Genomic DNA, 24542 nt, shown 5'->3' with positions numbered 1-24542 from the left:
TATTACTTAGAATCCAATCAGTTTAAGTTTCTGTAATGTCAGTGCTTTGTAAGGTAAAATCATTGTATGTATCAGATAATTTCTATACTCCAAGTATAGCAATACATGATTTTTTAATACAGTTTACATCTGTCATTTTGAATGCTTCACATGCTGTAGAGAACTCCACTGTCATTTAATACACTCAAGGGAATACTGCTTCACCATTAATCTTATTTGTAAAACATGTTTGCATTAACTTTTAAATCTTCTTAATAAAAGAAAACCGAAAAGAATAAGCAGATTGCTAACAGATTATTGTGGATGAAAGCATAAATGTCAGTGTCAATGCTGCAAGACTTAGAATGCTTGCCATATTAGAGAAAAGGAACTCAATCCTTCGGTACCAAAACTACTTTTTTATAAGAAATGTTTTATCCTATTCTGAAGTAAAATCCTTACCTAACAGGAAACAAACAAAGAACAATCTATAGAGAAGATTTTAAAATAAAAACAAGATTGTGAAGATTAACAGTAATATAAACAAAGAATAAAATAAAGTAATCATGATTTCAAAAATGTATTTCCATACATAAGTGTTGGAGCATAACTACATAGAAAAAGGAATGGTACTCAGATTTTTTAATCAACTTACAATATATTCATTTATTCAATTAAAATGTTTATTGATCATCTGCTGTAAGAGTCTGTTATACAGTAGCAAAACAACCCATGGGATTATAGCAGGGAGACAGAATGCATCCCGAATAAAATAAAGCATTTATAGTATATGGGTATATATGGAATGTTAGGGGAGGATTCAAGAAAGACCTGAAGGAGGCAAGAAGTCTAACCAAGTGGACCTCTATGTGGAAAAACATTACAAATAGAAGGAAAAAGTAGAAAGTTCTAGTTTAGGAGAGGAGAATATGAAGTGTATTGCAAGGTGAAAGAAGAAGGACACTTTGGCTGGAAAGGAGTCAGTTTTAGGAGGTGACACGGGGGATTGGGGTAAAATATGAGGTCAGAGAAGTGACCAGTAGTCATGAAATCAAGTACAGAATTGTAGGTTTTTGTAAGGCATTGGGTTTTAATCAAAGTGAGAGGAGACTTCATGTGAGTTTTTTGTTCAGATAAGTGACATAATCTGATTTATATTTAATAGGGTTACCTGGGTTGAGGAAGCAAGCAGAGGGAGGGAGGTGGAGAGCAGCCTGGAATCTATGGCCCTCCCTAGTCAGGCTGGGGCAGTGTGGAGTTCTAGTCTCAGAACTTTTCTAGTGGGAGTACAGCTGACAATGTCATTCACTCCCTCTACACAGTAGTATGAATTATATTACAAATGGATCTACTTTAGTAGTGATTTTTTTCTACTTTAAGAGGGAAGAGAGAACTTTTCAGCCAAAGGCACTTCAAGTGTTTTATTTGTTCTTATATTGCTTTTACCTTTGAGCAGAATTAAATTGGAAGAAACTGCTGCTGTTTAAAAACATTCAAATATCATTGCATCGCACAACAGATGCATGTTTTCTGTAGCTTTAATTAAATCAATATTTTGTTTTCAGTTTTTTAATTTATGTTGTTACTCTGAAAAAAATGATGTGCAAAATTAACTTCATCCCTACTCCATATAGGGATCATAATTCCTGAAAACTGTTATAATCACAAAAGAAAAAAGAAACAAAGCTTAATATGTCCCTTCCTTAAAATTTGTCTGAAAGACATTATTTACCATGATCTTTTCATAAATTGCTGACATGTTACTAGACAAGCAATATCTTCCAAAAGTAATCATTGTTTTATAAAACAGCAGGAAAGTAGGTATTTTGTTTGCTACTAATCTTTATCAATTTCATATTTAAGGTAACAGGTAACATTCATAATGTTTTCAACTGACTTTTTTTTATTTGTTTGTTTTTTTGTTTGAAGCTTTTGGAAACATGTCCAAAACATTGATGAGATGTTGGAAACCAGTTGAAACACAGTAAAATTCAACTCAATAAAATAGGACTGCTTTCTCTTCATCCACGTTGGAAATTTTCAAGAAGTGAACTATGACAATATACCAATTTTTGCTACTATTTCTACTCTGGGTATGCCTGCCACATTTCTGTTCTCCAGAGATAATGTTCAGAAGGACTCCTGTACCCCAGCAAAGAATTTTAGGTGCACGTGTACCTAGGAGTGATGGCAAAATTCTGCATCGTCAAAAACGTGGGTGGATGTGGAATCAATTTTTCTTACTGGAGGAATACACAGGATCTGATTACCAATACGTGGGCAAGGTAAGTTTGCACTGAAATGGCAAATATTTACATTCTTTCTTTACATGTCTTAGGAAAATTTGAAGGTTATCAAGATCATCATTCTTATCAATTTTATTCTCTAAATATCCATAAAGCAATTTTTGTTTATGGAATAGAAATTATAATTTGAAAAACCACAGAATAAATAAATACAGCATGGTAAAGGTAGAAATTCACTTGATAGAATTAATTCTGTCCATTTCCTCATGGATTAAAGAAGTACTAAAATTACGCTTTTAGAATTTGTAGTCAGAAATCAATGATAGTGAGAAAACTATACATCAATCTGGCTACTTGAAATGACTAGATAGATAAATAGATACATATGCAATGGTTCCTATCGCTCTTGATTTTCGCAGGGAGGAAAAGACATTTAAAAGTAGTTTAATATTCTATAGAATGAGAAAGCAAATGTCATTAAAAATATGACCTAAGGCCAAAAAAAATAGCTTTTTTATAAGAAAACTTATTTCAGATATGAGTGTTATTTACTTTTCTTAAGTCTCACTGTGGGCACATTTATATAAAGGAAAAATACATAGAAGACAAGCAGGTAGAAGTGGTTTACTTATTGCGATATGTGGACAGAGACAAGTTTCTACTCTATTCACTTATAAAAGTGAGGAAAATTAGTTGTGGTTGGGAGTCGAATGAAAAGTAACAATGAATGCTTGTGTGAACTATCTTCTGTTCATTTTGAGTGTTCTTTTTTGGCACTATCTGAATGTAGTAGAAGTTAGTGTCTTAAGAAAGGTTTTGTGTTAATAGGCATGGTTATTATTTTTATGGACAGTATAAAAATATATCAAAGAAGAAAGGGAAACACTAGCAAGATAAAAGTAAATATAATCACATGTTAATACACCCTATGTTAACACTATAAAGTTATGATAGATACATTACCGTGATGGAGAATTTTGCGTTAACCTAAACTTTAATAGCTTCATCCAAACAATTAAAATGCGCTAATAATTTTTAATCCTCTAAGAAAAACTATTTTTAAAAGTTATGTAAAGTATTTTTTTCATTGATTTTAAAACACTTTGATATGTTTTTTCATGTTCCAATTATTTCAGTCATCTTTAAATGTCTGCCAATATGGCATAGATGACATTAAAGGTTAAATGTTATATCAATTATAAGGAGAAGGAAAAGTGGCAGCAATCTGAGCAATATGACCAGAAAGCACACAGTAGCAGACTTATCACAGGTCACATCTGATTGGGTGTCCAAGATCAGTGGATTAAGGTACATTTTATGGTTGTCGTGATAGGCAACTTTTAGTTAATGAAAGCAACCACATGAAAATATAATAACAGAAATCTACACCAAAGAAACTATACAGTAAATAATTTTCTTTGGTTCTTCCTGAACAAAGAGCTTATTTGGGTTATTCGCCTGTATTTCATTGATTGAATTGACCTGAGTTGCACTGGATTGAATTCCCAGAATCATCTGGTCCTGCTCGGTTCTTTGGGGGAGGGGGGGAACTAGTCTAGAATTTAAATCCCTATGGGTAATTAAAACTGGTAATACTTGTATATGCATCTTGATATACAAACCAAATTTTATTCTTATTTACTCTGCTTGAAAAAGGCAAGTCAGAAAACTCTTTAATAAGAACAAACATAAGGAATTTATGGGATGTGTCCACTAGTTCCTTTCTATATAATATGTGCTGAATTACTAGATCAACAGAAATTTATTATATTCTGTAGCAATAAGCTTACTTCTAATGCCCAGAGTATCTATTTTTTTGGTTTATATTTCAGGACCACTTTGTAGTTTGAATCATTTATTCATGTCATGACCTGTGAAATAGCTATTTAAACATTTTCCTTTTCTATAGTATAGTACTTGCATTAATTACTTATTATTTATATTGCATTAATTACTTATACAATTAAAAACCTTATTTAGATATAAACAGATTTGCAGATGTCAAAAAGGCAATGTGCAATATAGAATATTTTAATAAACATATACTACGATGGATATAAAACATTTTAAATTCCCTAAATATTCTTTCTAAAAGTACTTACAGTAAATCTAATACATATTTATCCTTTCTTTCAGAAATTTCACTTCCAGTTTTTACTACCTTTAAAGTAGGAATGTAACATTGATGCTTAATGATGTATCTAGGTTGGTTTAGATATATTAGTAATACATGTTCTAATTACTTGACATATGGAAGATAATGATAGACACCCCATTGTAGTGGGAAATATTTGAGAAGCTCAGAATAAGAAAATGGAGAGAATTACACTGATAGGGTGAGGACAAGACTGAAAGCACATGCATGAAGAGGGAATCTTTTTTTTTTTTTTTTTTAATACCAAACAATTTGCCAACCAAATCCTATAAAGAATAGATTGGTATATAATTTCTCAGATAAAAGCCCATTACTGATTAAGGGAAACAGAGGGAAAAACCTATTGCTTATCATTGGGTAAAAGCTGAGGGAAGCTTAGGAAAATCATATAATTGTGGAGCCTCTGTAGCCCAGTGGGTTAAGCAACAGGCTCTTGGTTTTGGCTCAGGTCATGATCTCATGGTTTGTGGGTTCCAGCCCTGTGTCCGGCTGTGCATTGACAGTGTGGAGCCTGCTTGAGATTCTCTACTCCCTCTCTCTCTGCCCCTCCTCACTCCCACACTCTGTCTCCCTCTCAAAAATAAATAAATAAATAAATAAATAAATAAATAAATAAATGCACTTAAAAAAGAAGGAAAAGCATGTAATCAATGATCAGAAGACTTAGGATATAACCTTGTTTCTACTATTATTTTTCTCATAGTGGTTAAATCAACCTACTTCTCTTAGCCTTCATTCCTTCACGTATGAAATCAAACTATGATTATGTGAATGGTTTAATTTATATATTCATGTTATGTAATTATATATGTTAGTTTTATCCACATTAATTTTAATATATTCATCTTACTATATATTCATTTTTAATTTAATAATATTTTGCATTATAAAGTATATGAGAATTTTAAAATCCATTTAGAAAAAAAGAAGAAATAAACAGAGAGAAAGAAAGAGAAAAAGAGATAGATCAGTCGTCAAATTGTCATTGCCATGACTGTTATTAAGAAACCAAGCCAAGAGGCACTCGGGTGGCTCAGTTGCTTGAGCGTCTGACTCTAGATTTCGGCTCAGGTCATGATCCCAGAGTCGTGGGATTCAGCCCTGCATCAGTCTCCATACTGAGTTTGCTTAATATTCTCTCTCTCTCTCTCTCTCTCTCTCTCTCTCTCTCTCTCTCTCTCTCTCCCCACCCCTTCCCACCCCCGTCCTGGCTCTTTCTCTCTAAAATTAAACAAACAAACAAGAAACAACGAAGCCAGCCAATAATGAACTCACTCAAAGCATTTCTTTGTTCAGCTCTTGAGGATCAAAACACATTTTCCTCTAACCATTCAATCAAATACATCCTGAACCAAAATATAATTGTCATTAAGTTATTTTTTTTTTCTTTTCAGTGAGATAATAACAAAATTTGCCTTTAAGAAGTTTCCTTTATAGGATAACACCATGTCACCTCGCTTTAACTTCCATAGCAAGGGGTTTAAATTTGAACTTCAAGTAATCTACTTTTGTACTATGTTGCTTTCATTTTGCATCTTTCTATAGACATATTACATTTTTTCCAATTTAAGATTTGAGAATCATTATAACTATAAAGTATTTTTATTTAAGTATAACTTTTAATCACGGTTTCTTATTGCCTGATTCAATCACCCTGGACAAATAATTTCAAATATCTAGGTTCCAAATATTCAAACAATATACATAATGACATTAAACTAGATACTCTTATCTATACTACACTGTCTATTAATTAACATGAATTTAAACTATAAAAAACCTAGATACTCTTGAATTTACTTTAAGCTGTAACAGATAAACAGTGGTCAAAGAAATACTAATTTTATTTACTACAAAAATTTTGTATTCACTTTATATAATAATTACTCTCAAGTGGGGAAGAGCATGTTAAAATTAGACTTTTAATAAAAACCAGATACTGAGAAAAACCCCTAACACCCTGAAAAATTAATAACATATTTGGGTAATAATAACCTGATTTTGAGTGAGCATAGTAAGACAATTCACTCCAGGAAGTGAAAATATAATAATACTTTAAAAATAATTAGGGTAACTGTCTACATTTTTTGGTACAATAAAACCATCAGGTGGTGGCAGTAAAGGGGCTGCTACTGGGATCTAGTTGGCAGAATCCAAGTTTACTGCTAAACCCCGCAATGCATAGAACAGACCTCCATAAAATTTTCTAGTTCCAAACATCAAGTGTGCTAAGATCAAGAAATACTGTCCTAGTTTGCCAGTTTTTTTTTACATTTTCCTAAATAGCTCAATCTTTATTTTAGTTCTTTCTGGGTTCTTTCTTCTGAACCTGCTCCCATTTGTAATTTTATTTCTTCCTTCCAGAGTTGCCATTAGTATTCACTTTCTGAAACAGACTTCTCTTAAGATCTCCTCTCCTTCATGTCCTATCTAATCTTGAAGTCATGCATTTGGTTCCCGCCTCTTAATCATCCTTTTTTGTAGACTTATGGGCTCCACAAACCCCCTAAAAATGAAGTATGCATTCATTCTTTCAGTAAATATCTAGAAGACCCACTACTCAGATATTAATTACTCCTATTAAGTATATAGTAGAGAAAATATAATTTCTCTGCTCACGAAGTATCTGCCTTTAAGAGAAGGAGAAAATAATAATTAAAGCTAACAGGAAGTTATGGGACTCTTTTAATCTCTGATAGAGCACAGAACCCAAAAGCCACCAACAAAAAAATAAGTACCAACTATCCCCCTGTTCTATTTCTGCAGTACTTGTAAGTAAAGTGGAAATGAAATTTTGGGATTTGCATCACATAAATCAATGTTATTAAAAGTCAAGATTGGAGAGCCAAGGTATATGCTTTTATTTTTTACTTATCTGTATTTCTTTGGAGCTCTTTTGATGTACAATGCCTCATAAAAAGTGATCACTGTAAATTTCTAGAAGAAAGATCTTCCAAAAACTGAAAAAAACATGATCCATGAAAGAATAACCTAACCTTAAACAAAATTCCAGAAATACCAACTGTGCCCACCATATTAGACCAGGTTCCTTTCACCCTTAATAATGTAGGTACAATCAAGTCAAACCTGTTAACAGGGGAGAAAGAGTAGTTCTAGGATAGAGAGCTATGTATCTATCTATCTAGGATAGAGAACTAGGATAGAGAGAGGAAGCTTCCCTGACCTCCCCACTGCAGTCTTCCAGGGGTGAACAGATCTGAGTCGAGCACGTGGAGAAAATGCTACATAAGAGTTCAGAAATTGCAAACATTTTAATGGATGTTAAATATTATCTTCAGAGAGTTGGATATTTTAACGACTGTAATAATACTGTTCTTGACACTAAAAATTCCGGGTGAATATTTCTTAAAAACAATCCAAATATGACCAAAAAAGACCTACATTAAACAAACAAACAAATGACAACAACAGAAAACCCTTTAACTGTTTAATATATAGAGATCTGATTTTAGTGGGCGGGGGCAGGCAGAGTGTTGGTATATGGTTATTTTCTATTTGAACCCTATTAATTGCAGCCACTAAAAGAATGAGGCATGAAACAAATAACACAGTAGACAATTTTGGATAGAAAAAGTCCTGGAAGAAAGTAAATGAGGATGATGTGACAGATATTGGCAGAGACTCCTTTAGATTAGGTGGTTCTAGACCTTCCTGATGAGGGGACATTTGGACTTTTGGATGGATCAGGACATTATTTATCTGATATGCAAAGATCACAAAATAAGACAAATCTGAATTAGAGTGCTTAAGATCTTCTTATACTAATCTTCAAGCAAGAGGTAATAAAAGCATTTTTAAATAGAAGCCTGGCCTGCGGAACATTGATAATGTTTTCCAGGCAGACCACCTCTTGGTTTTTAATTCTCAAAATGCATACAATATTTATATCTTTCAATACAATGATATTTCAGCCAGAAGTTATATAGGGAAAATATGCTTGCATCCTCAAAGCTCACTATATTTTAACAAAGCAATATTTAGGAAGGTAGTTGAGTTGCATTCCAGATGCATTTGCATTGAGGATGAAACTTCAAAACCAGGCATAGATGATTTGAAGATATCAAAGGCTGTCAAAAAGAATGTGTATCCAAGTTTTATAACAGAGAGAAGCCATACTAATTCATATTAACCTCAGGTGATCAGGTAACACGGATTTAAGCATTTTACATATTAACATTATAGCACGTTATTCATATTATACAGATTTTACTGTACTTTGGTTACTAAATTTTAGAATTGGTTTTGAGCTTAGATGTAATGTGTGAGCATTATATTTTTTCTCATTTAAAATATTAGGAAATAGGGTCCCTTTTAGCATTTTCAAGAAAAACATCAAATGGTAAATGTTGCATGTTAAAAATAAATGACATTTATTTACAAGATACATGGAATTAAGTATGGAATGCTCATATATAAATAACAACCACAATCATCTTTTTACTTACAAGTTTTACTGGTAGTAGTGATAACATGTTTTCTATAGTCTTCCATGAAGTTATTTGCATAACATGCTACCAAATATCAAGATTATTCATATAGGGGCGCCTGGGTGGCTCAGTTGGTTAAGCGTCCGACCGGCTCAGGTCATGATCTCACAGTTCAAGGGTCTGAACCCCACATCGGGCTCTGTGCTGACAGCTCAGAGCCTGGAGCCTGCTTCAAATTCTGTGTTTCCCTCTCTCTCTGCTCCTTTCCTGCTCACACTGTCTCTCTCTCAAAAATAAACATTAAAAAAATTTAAAAAATTAAAAAAGATTATTCATAAATACGTGTGACAACTTCATTTTATAACCTTCATGAAACAACTCACACACACACACACACACACACACACACACACACACGCACCCCACCTAAACATTTACCACACTCCACTGCCCATATTGTCCTTAAAGGATTTGTGGAAAGTCTACCCTTTCATTCTCCCATTTTTTTCCCCTTGAGTTACTATCCCAGAGAGGCTGTGAATGTTGTCATCTTTTCTTTCCTACCACAGCCTGACTTTTGTATATTCCTGTTTCATGTTTACTAATTTATTAGCCCTTCCCCACAGAAACCTCTTCTCTTTTCCTGTTTCTTCAGTTAGCCACATAGCACCTCTTAAAATCTACCTCCCTATGTCACATCCCTTGAAGTTACTTTTATTGGAATATATTTTAGAAAAAAGATAATTATGGGTTTATTTTCTAAAGGTTTTTTTTCTGTGATTTTAGGCCAATGAATTCACAAAGACTAGTAATAGTTGGAAGTAGATAGAAGGTCATTCAAAATAATAATAGACTGATGACAATAAAAAATGATTAAAATTTTTTTTTCTGTGCCAATTACGTTTTGGAAAACTTATTATCTCAAAATATTCAAATTCAAATAAAAATTTAAAACTATAATTTAACCCATCATTTTTTCAAATATAAACTTTTAAGAAACATGATTACTTTATAATGAAGATTATGTGAAAATTGAGTAGATTTTTAACAAAAACTCGGGAGAAATCTCTGTAGATGAAAAATGTATTAAATCTCACATAAATTTGCTCAGCAGAAAGTATCTCAGCGTAATTTATCAGTAACAGGTGCATGTGTAATGGTCATGAAGCATGGGAAATTATTATTATTGTATTATGAATTTCTACCAAAGCCCTCTCATTTTCTTTCTTGGAGACAATACATAATTATATATTCAATTAAATTCTGTCCCCATTGTACTGAAAAATAATGTTCTCTTCAGGAAAGAAAATGAAAAAGTGGGATGTATGTTATTGTGTTTGCTCACCAATGTTTCACACTTGGTATATGTTCATATATTCAGATTCTCAGTTACCTTTTATGAAAGCATGAAAAGGAGTGAATACTTTAATAAATGTTCTGAAGTGAGTTCCTAAATATTCATAGTTAAATTTCTACATTTTTTAGTAAACAATATTATTTAACCTTAATATTTTATTAATATTATTATTACTATTGCCATTATTATTATTGCGATGCTAATTGGGTAACTGTTCCATGGCTTCTCATAATTGCAACTAAAAGCAAAAATAAAGAACAGTATGAACATGTAAGTTTCTATATAGATGGGCTAAATTTAGAGAAGGGAGCAGTAATTTTGTTGGAATATAGTTCTCTCCTTTGGTTCTCTCCTTCGAACCCTAATCCACAATAGGCAAAGGGCATTTTATGTAAATTTCAGATTCCCTCTTTCAGTAAAATTCTTTCACTTCTTTAACTTCGCATTTAAAACTACACTGTATGTGTTTATGGATTACATAAAACTATTAAATTTAGAATTTTAAATTCAGATGTTAACTCTCAGTCCAGTACTAAAATTATTTTATGAAGTATGAAATTTTACAAAGTAAGAGCATATACTATTATAGACCTTTTTCTAAAGGAATATTTCCTATTTTGGTGGCTGTTTAGCTTAAATTCCATCAGTGAACTTCTCAGTTCAGTATTATGTCTTCCAAATACCCAAAAACACTCCAAGACCACTGAGTTTTGCAATTTTCCTTGACACCAATTTCGCCACAAACCTACATCAAATCTAGCAACAAATTTAGTTTGTACATATGTGTTCGACTATTCTGAGTCTAGCAGAACAGAAGGATAGAGTTGTGAATCATGAACAGACCCAGTTTCTGCATCCTTGATGTCTGAGTTTCTGAAGGGAAACAATAAATAGATAAAGCAAATATCAAGGACATGACTTTTGATTAAAAATCAAATAGCATACAGGTAGAGGCAGAGAACATCCAAGGAGAAGCGAGGTGGTGGGGTGGTGGGGAAGAAGGGCAAGACTAGGATTATTATAGAAGACAAGGGAGGGAAAAAAAACTGCAAAGAATAAGTGACTAATTTTGTTGTGTCATGCAAACTCAATCAAAAGACAGGCGTGACAATTTAAAAATCAGTGTGGACCAAGGAGAGAGTTACTGTAATCATCTGAGGCAAATGGGAGTCAGTTAGTTTTGTGTTGGACAGTTTCTCATAGGCATATTATCAATTAGACAAAATAAGTGGAGAATGAGAGATATTTTGAACTGATGAAGAGCTAGTGATAGGATATTATGATGTGGAAAAAGAGGATGTGAATGTGCAAAAACAGATGAGCTCTCTTTCCTTATTAAAAATTAGAATTGAAAATATCTATCAAGGTGACAGTGAGCACCACACATAATCATAATCACTAAACAAAAAGAATACTGCCATGTAAATCACCAAGAGAAGTAAAACAATTAAAAAAACAACACTTTTCTTGCCGCTAATACTTACACACTTCTGAAAGCAAAAAAAAATTGATGTAAATATTATTACACATGGTTTTATGTGAGAATTAAATAAGATATAGTTTATAATAATCTGAAACACACTGATATATCCTGATAATGATAACTGTAAAATTTGATTTATTTATTATTACTTAATATTACAGTAACCTCATAAGATATTTTTATTATTATCTCTCATTTATAATTAAGAAAAATATGTCCTTATTGTCTAAATAAGTGTTCTAAGGGCACAAATCAAGTAACTTGTAGAGCTGGAGTTCTAACCCAGAAGAGATGACTCCAGGGTATATAATAGCCAACATTACACCTCATTACACCATTATTAATAATGATATTCTTGTTGTTGTTAATATTCTGTATGTTACCTCACTAAAACAATTATATTCTTATTTAAGAAGTATAATGATAGGGGCGCCTGGGTGGCTCAGTCGGTTGAGCGTCCAACTTCATCTCAAGTCAGGATCTCGCAGTTGACGAGTTCGAGCGCCATGTCAGGCTCTGTGCTGGCAGCTCAGAGCCTGGAGCCTGCTTCAGATTCTGTGTCTCCCTCTCTTTCTGCCCCTCCCTCCCTTGCTCATGCTCTGTCTCTCTCTGTCTCAAAAATAAATAAACATTAAAAAAATATAATGATAAGTATATTAACTGTCTTTTCAGAATGATATCAATAGAAAACTAAAACTGCATGGGTAACAGGGATATTTCTATTACATCATAGAGGTGTCAAACTTATTTTGTTATGTGTTTATTATTTAATTTATATATGGAATTGATAATGCATTTACTTTGTATAAAATTTGAAGGGCAAAACAGAGTATGCAGTTAAAACTAAGACTCCCACCATGATCCTCAGGCCTTCCTAGTTCTCTTCCTAAGAAATAATTGCATTTACCAGGTGGTTTTTGGCAGTGGGTATATATTTCAAGAGACATTATGGAACTATATAACCACACATGTACGATTTGCTTTTACATAAATGGCGATGTACTTTATGCAATCTTATATAATGTCATTTTTTAACTTAAAAATATAATTTGAGGACTCTCAGTTTCAGTAAATAAGGATTTATTTAAAAATTTAGTTTCTGTATAGTTTCCTGTGGATATATCATAATTTGTTTATCATTTTCCTTTTGCAAGCAGTTATTAAAAATAATTTAATAATAACATGAACTGTTATTTCACACACTGCTGGCATATCTTCAGGAATAAGATGAAAGGTGGAGATGCTGAAGCAGTCTTGAGCGATTTTATACTTTAATTAGTATTGCTAAATGGTTCATCAATGGTGGATGAGAGTGCTTCTTCACCATTTTATCATATCTCTATATCATCATCATCTTTTAATTCTTCCAGTCTTATGAATGAAAACATATTTCTGTTATTTTAAGTGATGATAAGCATTTCTTCATGTGCTTATTAAAGTGTTTTCCATTTCTTTAAATGAGTGTTTATATCCTTTACCAATTTTTATACTGGCAAGATAGGTTTTTTTACCCTTAACTTCCTATTAACTGACCTTTAAGTGTTTTTTTTTCAAATGTAATTCATACTGAAAGTTGAATAAAACATGTATATACACTTTAATGAGTAAATATAAATCAATGGAAATGGAAAATTGCTAGCCTTATGAAACTTTCTCTGTGGGTATGTTAACAACATTTCTCCTTTATGAAGGTGTCGATAGGCTTCATGTTGTGTTAATAATGCCTTGCTTTTCTTTATACTTTGAACTTGTATGTAGCCCTTGCTAAACAAGATACTATAGTTTTTTTAATGTTTCTGAAATCAGGTATAATTATAGTTCATATATTATTTTGTGTCTTTTTTCCTTTGTTCAAATAGGTTTATAAAATTAACCCATTTTGTAAAGGATTTCTTTATATGAAGGTGTTTGGATTTAGTGAGATAATATTAATAATGAATATACAATAGTGTCCCTTCCCCTAGCTTTGGCTATTATTAATAATGCCCTTATGAACATCTAAATATGCATTCTGATACGTATGTATACTGAATAAGTTTAGAGTATATAATTAGGAGTAAAACTGCTGATATATATAGTGTGTGCCTAGCTTTAATTTTTCCAGAGAGTTCCATATTAGCTTCCTAAATGTTAACCAATACATATTCTCACTAGCAGTATATGAGAGTTCTGTTACTTTGGATACCCAACTTTGTTATTTAACACCCCCAACCCCCAGTCTGGTATTTTACTTAGCATTATCCTAATTAGCAGTGAGCTTTCATTTTTGTGAAAACATTTTTCGAGTATTTTACCAATTGTTTCTTTAGGTCATCTTTTTTTTTTTTTTTTTCCTATTGATTGCTTCATCTCCAAATCCATAATAGTTATGGAGCAGGCACCTGTTATTTCACTAGTTCACATAACTTAACAACATATCCTATGTCATGAAGCTCATGTTTTTAGTAGGAAATTCAGGAAATTAAAAAGAAACATAATAAATATATTACTATTACAATATTTCAGAAGATGAGGAGAGCTATTAGAAAAGAAGAGATGGGGTGCCTGGGGTGCTCAGTCAGTTGAGTGTCCAACTCTTGATTTTTGGCTCAGGGCATGATCCCAGGGTCGTGGAACTAAGCCCCCAGTCAGGCTCTGTGCTAAGTGTAGAGCCTGCTTAAGATTCTCTCTCTCCTTCTGCCCCTCTCCTCCACTCTCTCTCTCACTCTCTCAAAAAAAAAAAAAAAAAAAAAAGGAAAAACAAGGGGTGGAATATTGGGAAATGAAACATAGTGGGTGCTGGTGGTCAGATATTTCCTCATTGATAAGGTGGTTTTTGAGCAAAGGATTTGGAGGAAGTTAAAGAGGTAACTAAGCAGCTATCAGTGGAATATATATATATATTTATTTATATACTGAATATATATATTGAATATATATACTGAATATATATATATATATATATATATATATATATATATATACTGAAAACTCTCCAAATCAGGAAGTTCCTTGGAATATTCCAAGAAGAGCAAGGAAGTGAGTGTGGAAAAAAGGAATCAATAAACAGGTGGTAGAAGGGGAGGTCTGAGAGGTAACGGGATGCCCAGATCTCACAGAGAATAGTAGGCAGAATAGTGGCCCTCAAAGATATCCGCATCCTAATTCTCAGAATTTGTGGCTGAGTTGGTTAGGCACCAACTTCGGCTCAGGTCATGATCTCACCGCTGTGGGTTCGGGCCCCCAGTTGGGCTCTGTGCTGACATTTCAGAGCCTGCAGCCTGCTTCTGATTCTGTGTCTCCTGCTCTCTCTGCCCCTGCCCTGCTTGTACTCTGTCTCTCTCTCAAAGATGGATGGACATGAAAAAAAAAATTAAGTTTATTTATTTATTTTGAGAGAGAGAGACAGAGCATGTGAGCGGAGGAGGGGCAGAGGGAGAGAGAGAGAAAACCAATCAGGCTCTGCACTGTCAGTCACTGTGGGACTCGAAACCACCCACCGAAAAACTGAAAGGTCATGAACTGAGCCTAACTCAACACCCTGACGGTTACCAACTGAACCACCCAGGCGCCCCAATGAATATGTTATTTTAAATAGTAAAACAAGACTGTGAAGCTGTAATGAAATAAAGGACCCTGAAATTGGAAGATTAGCCTGCTTTATTCAGGTGATCCCAATGTACCCACGTGGGACAGATGCAAGAGGGCCCAAGTCAGTAAAGGGACATAACAGTGGAACTAGGGATTAGGATGATAAACTGTGAAGTGGAGGGAAGGGATGCAAGCCAATGAATGCAAAGAGCCCCTGGAATCTGGAAACTGTGAGGACGTCCCTGAAGCCTCCAGTAAGAGAGGAGCACTGCTGACACCTGGATTTTATTCTGACTTCCAGAACTATAGAAAAATTAATTTGCAGTGTTTTGAGCCACTGGGTTTGTGGTAATTTGTTGCAGCAGCAATAGGGAACAGTATGTAGACAGGACCTCTTAAGTAGTCTGACTTGTACTCTGAGCGAAATAAGAGGTTCTGTAGAATTTTGGCATAAGAGTGGCATTACATGAATTACGTTTTAAAAATCTCATTCTGGCTTCCGGCTTTAACGTCGATACAACATAAATTTCTGCAGTAGTACACACGGGGTGTTGGGGTTGTTGTGTATGACTCAAAAAATTTAGGGGCACCGGGGTGGCTCAGTTAAGCATCCATCTCTAGATTTCAGCTCAGGTCATGATCTCGAGGTTCTTGAGATCCAGCTCTGTGCTGAGAGCGTGGAGCCTGCTTGGAATTCTCTCTCTCCTTCTTTCTCTTCCCCTCCCCCGGCTCAAGGGCACATTCTCCTTCTCCCTCTCTCGCAATAAATAAACACTGAAAAGAAAAAATTGGCCCAAGCAACTGGAAAGATGGATTTGCTTTTATTCGGGACTGTAGGATATCAAGTAATTGAGTGTTCTGAGAGAAGAGGACACAGGGCCGGGTTCAGGGGCAAACGCATATTGAAACATGTGTGAGATAGACGAGGATATGGGGGGAGAGATGAAACACACGATGAATGAAATGGAACATAAACATTCCTTGAACTGCAAGGAACACTAAGAGCCTGGAGTGTCTTAGAATACAGGTAAAGAAAATGTTTGGAGAAGAGTGTGGATTAACTGTGCCAGACGCTGCTGGAAAGTCAAGTATGTTGGGACTTTTGAATACTAACTTTAGTTTCTCAGAGATTATAGGTGAACTTGATGCTCTGCTTTCAATGATACGGTCATCCAGAATTCTTATTACAGTGATTTAAAAAGGAATGAAGGGAGAGAAATTAGAGAAAGTACATGCCAGAAACTTTAGAGAGTCTTGCTATGGAAGGGAGTAATGTATGCAGCAGTATCTGGCAGAAGAGAATGTTGGTGGGATCAAGGGGAAAAAAAAACACACACCTTTTTTTACTTGTCTTTCTGCACTGAAGAAAGCTCTGATGCAATACTGAATAGATGATTTGAGACAGAACATCTTTATTTTGCTCATGATTTTTTTAAAAAGAGTTCAACATTCTGTTATTAATCGTGAAGTTTCTTAGGGTTGTTTTAAAAAATATTTTTTATTGGGGCGCCTGGGTGGCGCAGTCGGTTAAGCGTCCGACTTCAGCCAGGTCACGATCTCACGGTCCGTGAGTTCGAGCCCCGCGTCAGGCTCTGGGCTGATGGCTCAGAGCCTGGAGCCTGTTTCCGATTCTGTGTCTCCCTCTCTCTCTGTCCCTCCCCCGTTCATGCTCTGTCTCTCTCTGTCCCAAAAATAAATAAACGTTGAAAAAAAAATTAAAAAAAAAAAATATATTTTTTATTATACTAAAAATGGCCTTTTCATCCTAATGTGCTCTGTTTTTAAATCATAAATGAATATGAAGTGTTATCAAATATATTTATGTATCTATGGAACTGTTTATTTTCCTACTGGTATGTTAGTCTAGGGATTGACTTAAATGATTTTTCTTGTTTGAACTAAACTTGTAGAGTTGAAAAAATTCATGTTTGGTAATGATATAATAGCTTTCTATTCTTGTATTCCATTTGTTCTTACTTTGTTTAAAATTGTACTGTTATAAAATCATGTGTTTTTATCCAAGATATCACCCTGTGAAATTTCTTTAGGTCTATTCCTATCATATTTAGATATCAAAATTATGATAATCACATAAAATGAAATAGAAAATGTTACCAATTCATATAACCTTAAATAATTTGTGTGTGATTGAATTATTGCTTTCATGACTGTTAGCTAAATTCACTAAAAATTCACTAAAAATACCCTAGGATGCAGCAGTTTTATTGTAAGAAAACTTGGGCTGTTGACTTATTTTCTTTAACAGTCATAAGGATACTCAGATTCTCTTTCCTTCTTAGTTTCTGTAAATTGCATTTTTTGCATCTATTAAATATTTCTTTGAAAGAAATGAAATGATAATGATAATAAAATAAAATAAAATGATAATGCAGAAAGGAGTCCCAAAAAGACTTTTTAAAATACACTATTTTATTTAACATTTATTTTATTTGAGAGTTTCTATTAACTCCACACCCAGTTTTCCTTATTATTAAGATTTTAAATTACTATAATATGTTTGTCCCAAATAATGAATGGTATGTATAATTATTTTTTTAATTTTTTTTAATGTTTTTTTTTTTTTTTTAATTTTGAGAGAGAGAGAGAAGAGAGAGAGAGAGCAGGAGAGGCAGAGAGAGAGAGGGAAACACAAAATCTAAAGCAGTCTCCAAGGTATGAACTGTCAGCACAGAGCCCAACACGGGGCTCAAACCCATGAACCGTGAGATCGTGACCCGAGCCGAAGTCAGACTCTTAACCCACTGAGCCACCCAGGAGCCCCTATGTTATTATTAATTACACTCTATACTTCATTAGGATTTCATTGTATCTTTCCTAATGACCATTTTTCTCTTCCAGAATCCCAATAGGAGACGATCCTGCATTTAGCTGTCATATATTCTTATGCTCTTCTGACTGTGAAAGTTTCTTGTATTTCTTTTTGTTGATGACCTTGTACTAATCGGATATTTTGTAGAATGTCTGTTACTTGGACTATCCTGATATTTTTCTCAAGTGTAGATTGTGGTTATGGGCTTTGGGGATTCTGAGACCACGGAGGTAAAGTGTCATTCTCAGCATCATGTCACAGCCGGGGCACTTGCTTTCAGTATTACTTATCACTGATGATGTGAATGTTGATTTGAAATCTTCCTAAGATCTCCAGTGTAACATCACTTTCCATATTGTACTCTGGAAATGAGTCACTAAAGCACAGCCCACACTCAAGGGACAAACACTTATGTTCCAAATCCTTGAGACGTAGAATCTACAAAATTATTTGAAATTGTTCTGTGTGAGAAATGTGTCTCTTCTTTCTTGTTGTTTTATGTAATAGTTTATTTATAGTCAGACAGATATGTGGGTATTTATTTTTATGTATTTGATTACAAGCTAATGTTACTTAATTTGTTGCTTGAATTCATTCAGATTTGGCAACTGGGAGCTCTTTCAGATTGGCTCCTGTGCCCTTTGACATACCCCATCATTTTGTTTTTTGAGCACTTTTTTGTTTTCTAGTACCATAAGATATTCCAGGTTAATCTGTATTTTCTGCCCCAGCACTAAAACAAGATACTGTTCAAAGGGGACATTTTTTTTTAAATATGAAAACAGTGAGAAGCTTTAATCTTCCAGAGTTTAAGTCAAATAATATCACAATCCCAAAAAAGCACATGGCTCTGACAACAAAAAGAAAAAAAAAATCAATGAATTAAGAGAAATTCTGAAAGGTGAAGGAAACTCTCATGAAAATTACATGTAATACACATCAGGAACAACTCAGTAATAGAAAAGTTATCCTCACTCTAACTTGTTATTGGAGCTACTGGCTAACAACATAGGGAAATTAAATTCAATTATAACTGATATAATTGAAGAAATGGAGACGACAGGTCATCACAAAGAAAAGTGAAAATTGTCCTTAGAAACAAGAGAGATAATATCTTAGAAATGAAGTTGAAAATATAAGTAAAAATATTATTGGCAGATTAATACAAAACAGGTACACGTGAATGATAGCTCTATAATTTGATTGAAACGATCAGAAATCAATATTTTAAACAATATATAATAAATTACAAGTTTTTCTATTTTCAACCCAATAATTCCAGTTTGTATAATTTAGAAAGCATTAATTCTACAAAAAAAATAAAAAAAAATGTTAGTAGAAATATATTTGTAAAACAACAAATGGAAAATCCAAACTCCCAGCAACAGGATAATGAATAAGGAATTAAGATTTGTTAAAACAATGTAAAGTTTGCTCGAGTCTTAACAAATATGCAGACTATGAAAGCACATGGAAGTATCTTAAATTAATTCTTAGAAATGTAGCAAAGGACTGCTGTAAATTTGCAGACTGAGAATGAGAATACATTGAGGGTGAAGTTTATCTCTTTGTCTCAGGTCAGTTTGAATAACTATTAAAAATTTACTTGAAAATCGTCTCCTGTTTTACAATTATCCTTCATTCTGGTGGAGAGACTTTATTGGCAGAAGTTCAAAATGATTAATTTCGCTTCTAAGTTCTATATTGAGGTTTTCAAATTATTTACATTTAATATGATTATTGATATGTTTCGGTTTGAGTCTATCATCCTGCTCTTTGTTTTCGATCTGTACCATCTGGTTTTGTTGCCGTTTTCTCTTTTTAGACTTCCTTTTGAACAAATTGAATTTTTTCTAATTGTATATTATTACTTTTTGTTTCTGCTTATTAGCCGTAACTCTTCATTTTGTTGTCTTCGTGCAGAGGTTGGTAAACTGTGGTTGGTGGGATAAATTGAACCAAATGGTAGTCTTTTAGCTCGTAACCTAATTTATACAAGTTTTTAAAGCTATGTTTTTTAAAAAAAGAGAGAGAAAGAAGAGGAAAAATATGGTGTAGATACTCTATGTGGTTTTCAAAGTTGAAAATATTTATTATCTGTCCCTTAACACACACACACAAAGTATGTTGATCTTGTGTCCATGTTTTCTTTAGGATACTAATGTAGAAAGTCCTTTTATGCATGGTAGTATGGGACCATAAAAATGTCTATGCAAGATGAAACCATGTAGTGTGATCTTAATAATCATTGAGGAAAATTACAACACTTCTATTACTTTAGAGTTGCTATATTTTTGTCAAAGCTTTAAAACATTTATCTAATATTTGATATAAATTTATAGGAAATGAAAAAAAAATATAAAGCTAATATTATTGAGTATGCTCTAATTTAAAAGATTAGAAATCCTGAGAATTAAAGTGTTGTATTTCTTTATTTTAAGAAAAAGTAGCTTGAATAGTGCTTGCATTCTTGTCATCATAAACTTGATACACAGTGAGCATCTTTTTTAATGCCTTGACAAGTTCTCACACTCTTTTCTCCTTGTTGTAAAATATCTTCAAGAGTTTCTCTACTCTGCAAAGGGAACTAGAGGCTGGATTGTACAAGTATCACAGAATACATTATTGCTATTCATCTCCAACATGAATTATGCCATCTTTGTCTTTTATATTCCTTGTTTCTTTAGATTTACTTACATGTTTTGCTTTCTCTTCACTATTTCTTCTTACATCTCAGACATTCATTTAAGAATCAGTTGCCTTAATATTTATTAATATATACACTGGTGATGATATCTTCGGCTTTGTTTATCTGATGATATTTCTGGCCTTGCGTTAAAAAGTCAATTTATGTGGGTATAGAATTTGAGAATGGCAACCACTTCAGGTAACATTTCTCTGCCTCCTGCATTATTAATGAATTGTTGCTGTTGAGAAATCAGCTGACAGTCACTTCCCCTTTGAAGATAATAAGACTATTTTTATCTGACTGCTTTCAAGTTTTTATCTTAGAGTTCTCTGGTTTATTTGCACATTTTTATTTTATTTTATTTATTTTCATATTATTTTTATTTTTTTGACAGACAGAGAGGATACAAGTGAGCGAGGGGCAGAGAGAGAGAGAGAGAGAGAGAGAGAGAGGCAGGGAGAGAAAATCCCACAATGGACAGAGAGAGAGAGAAGCAGGGCTCACCTGAAGCAAGGCAGGAATTCACCTGGAGTGGGATCGAGCTCACTCAATACCTGACTCGAGCTCACAAACCATGAGATCTTGACCTCAGCTGAAGTCAGATGCTTAACCGACTGAGCCACACAGGCGCCCTACCTGCACAGTTTAATCTGGCTCAAGATATGGGTGAAGGTCAGCCTGTGGTCAGAGCCTCTCATCATCAGTTGTTTTTTCTTCACCTTTACTGTTTATGCATTGACTTTCCTTTATTCCTCAAGTTTTGCTTAAGATAATTTTTCTTCGGTTCCATGATATGAGCATCTGCCTTTAAATGTTTAATTTTGGGTGTTAAATCTATAATTTTGGTCTTGAGTTGTATACCCAACATGGGCCACAAAACTGAAAAGTGAGTTTTCTCATATAGACATATTTTCATAGAAAAATAGCTTTGTGATCTGTTATTCTACTCACTGGTCTAGGTTTTTATTTTCCATTATACTTTGTTGCTGAATCTTGTCTCTTTTTAAAAAATTTTTTTTAATGTTTATTCATTCTTGAGAAGCAGAGAGACAGAGAATGAGTGGGGAAGGGGCAGAGAGAGAGAGGGAGACACAGGATCCGAAGCAGGCTGCAGGCTCTGAGCTGTCAGCACAGAGCCCGATGCGGGGCTCAAACCAGGGTCTGTGAGATCATGACCTCAACCAAAGTTGGAGGCTTAACCAACTGAGCCACCTAGGGGCCCTTCTTGTCTTGTATTTATTACTTTTATTAAAGTATTTTTTATATTCTCTCCAGCACTCTAAATTGTTTCAACCTAAGTTTTTCCAAGCAACTTCTCTACTGTGTTTGAAAATGGTGTCTGGGGGCGCCTGGGTGGCTCAATCGGTTAAACGTCCGACTTCAGCTCAGGTCACGATCTCGCGGTCCGTGAGTTCGAGCCCCGTGTCGGGCTCTGGGCTGATGGCTCAGAGCCTGGAGCCTGCTTCCGATTCTGTGTCTCCCTCTCTCTCTGCCCCTTCCCCGTTCATGCTCTGTCTCTCTCTGTCTCAAAAATAAATTAAAAAAAAAAACGTTAAAAAAAAAAAAAGAAAAAGAAAATGGTGTCTCTGGGGCGCCTGGGTGGCTCAGTCGGTTGAGTTTCTGACTTCGGCTCAGGTCATGATCTCACAGTTCATGGGTTCGAGCCCCGCATCAGGCTCTGTGCTGACCGCTTGCTCAAAGCCTGGAGCCTGCTTCAGATTCTGTGTCTCCTACTCTCTCTGCCCCTCCCCCATTCACGCTTTGTCTCACTCTGTTTCTCGAAAATAAATGTAAAAAAAAATTAAAAAAAAAAAAAGTAATTGGTGTCTCTAAGAGTTTTAATGAGTTGCAATATATTTTTACCAGTGTATGTTGTATTTAGCCATTTGAATATATATTCCTACATAAGACTATTTGATTATTTTTGTGAAGTTAAAGTGTGTATTTCTTTTGTTGTGTGAATTTTCTCTCTGATTCTCTTCCTGGAAACAACTTCTTTTTTTCTTTCTTTTTTTTTTTTTTTCCTCTTAACATCTTTTTATTCCACATCCAAGTAATTTAGCATTTATTTTCTTCAAACAAAGCCATTCTCTTACACAATTTCCTTATTTTAATGGTTCTGTTGTGATTAACACTAATACATTACAAACATCTATTTCAGACCACATTCAAATCTTGCCAGTAGTCCCAGTAAGCCCTTTATAACAAAATGATGCACCCCACAGTTATACATTGCATTTAGTTGTCATGCTTTTTTGCTTTCCTTCTATCTTCTGATATAGTTCTCAATCTTTCTTTGACCTCATGACCTTGACTTGACACTTTTGGAGATGACAGGCCAGGTCCTTTGTAAAATGTCCTTCAATTTGGGTTTGTCTGATGTTTTTTCATGACTACACTTAGGCATCTTTGGCAGGAAATCTCAAGCGATGCTGCTGTCATTGTATCCCGTCCTGTGGGGCAAGATTTCCATTTGGCTCATTTCCATGGGCCCATTTGGCCTCTTATGCTGGTGATAAGTATGATGATTAGATTAAAATGGCATCTCCACTGTAAAGTTACTCTTGTTATTCATTCCTTTTTGTATTTTAATTTTTTTAAGACTTTATTTTTAAGAGCAATTTCAGATTCACAGCCAAATCACAGATATTTCTTACATACCTCTTCCTTCACACATGCATAGTCTCCCCATTATCAGAATGGTATATATCTTACACTTGATGAACCTATGTCAGTACATTGTAATCACCCAAAGTTCAGAGCTTACCTTATAGTTTACTCGTGACATTGTACATCCTATGGGTTTGGACAATGTATGTAATAACGTGTATCGACTCTTACAGAATCAGAAGGACTATTTCATTGCTCTAAAAATCCCCTGTACTCCACCTATTTATTTCTCCCCATTCTCTAACACTGGTAACCAAGGATCTTTGTACCATAGTGTACCTCTTCAAATGCTATATAGTTGAAATAAAACAATATGTAGTTTTTCCAAATTGGCTTATTTTATTTAGTAATACGCATTTTAAGGTTTCTCCATGTCTTTTTATAGCTTTATAGTTCATTTTTTTTAGCACTGAATTATATTGCATTGTCTGAATGTTGCACAGTTGATTTATCCATTCATCTATGGAGGGACATTGTGGCTTATTCCAAGTTTTGGCGATTATAAAAAAAGCTACTGGAAATATCCTGAGTGGGTATTGGGTGGACATAAGTTCAACTTCTTTGGGTAAATACCAAGGAACACAACTGCTGGAATATGACAGGAAGAGCCTGTTGTAAGAAGCAACCAAATGGTCTTCCAAAGTGGCTCTAACATTTTGCATTCCCACCAACATGTATGAGAGTTCTTTTTGTTTCACATCCTTGGGTGTTGTCAGTGTTCTGGGTTTTGGCCATTCCAATAGATGCGTAGTGGTATCTCATTGCTATTTTAATTTGCATTTCCCTGATGACATATGATGTAGAGAATATTTTCATGTACTTATTTGCCATCTGTTTATCTTCTTTAGTGAGATGTCTTTTAAATTCTTTTTGGCCTTTTTTTTATTTAGGTTGTTTGTTTTCTTGTTGTTGAATTTTCATATTTCTCTGTATATTTTGGATACCAGGCCTTAATCAGATATGTCTATTTAATCTTTAATTCATTTTGCTTGCTTTTCTTGGTCAAGATTTCTCTTTTGTTTACTACATTAATAAAAAGTTCTATTCTCTTTTTGTTGCTTCCTCTGTTCCTTCCTTTTTGTTTCATTTTACTTTTCTCATTTTTCCTGAATTCT

The 24542-nt window shown here is 34.0% G+C and overlaps 1 protein-coding gene across 3 annotated transcripts in view; it reads left to right on the top strand.

Moving 5' to 3' along the window:
- Positions 1-24542, top strand: part of LOC109267758 (cadherin-10) — a 179327-nt gene that overhangs the window by 42118 nt on the left and 112667 nt on the right. For all 3 annotated transcript variants that reach the window (XR_008423673.1, XM_053906905.1, XM_019450741.2), the window contains exon 2: positions 1909-2264. Coding sequence is in view for 2 of the 3 variants with exons in the window: in XM_053906905.1 (XP_053762880.1) it covers positions 2034-2264 (231 nt within the window). In the remaining variant the exon portion in view is untranslated. The remainder of the gene's footprint in view (positions 1-1908; positions 2265-24542) is intronic.

The sequence above is a fragment of the Panthera pardus genome, unplaced genomic scaffold (genome assembly GCF_024362965.1).
Source record: "Panthera pardus isolate Hobbes unplaced genomic scaffold, ASM2436296v1 HiC_scaffold_2, whole genome shotgun sequence".
NCBI classification, from domain to species: Eukaryota; Metazoa; Chordata; class Mammalia; order Carnivora; family Felidae; genus Panthera; species Panthera pardus.
This window is presented reverse-complemented; position numbering and strand designations above follow the sequence as displayed.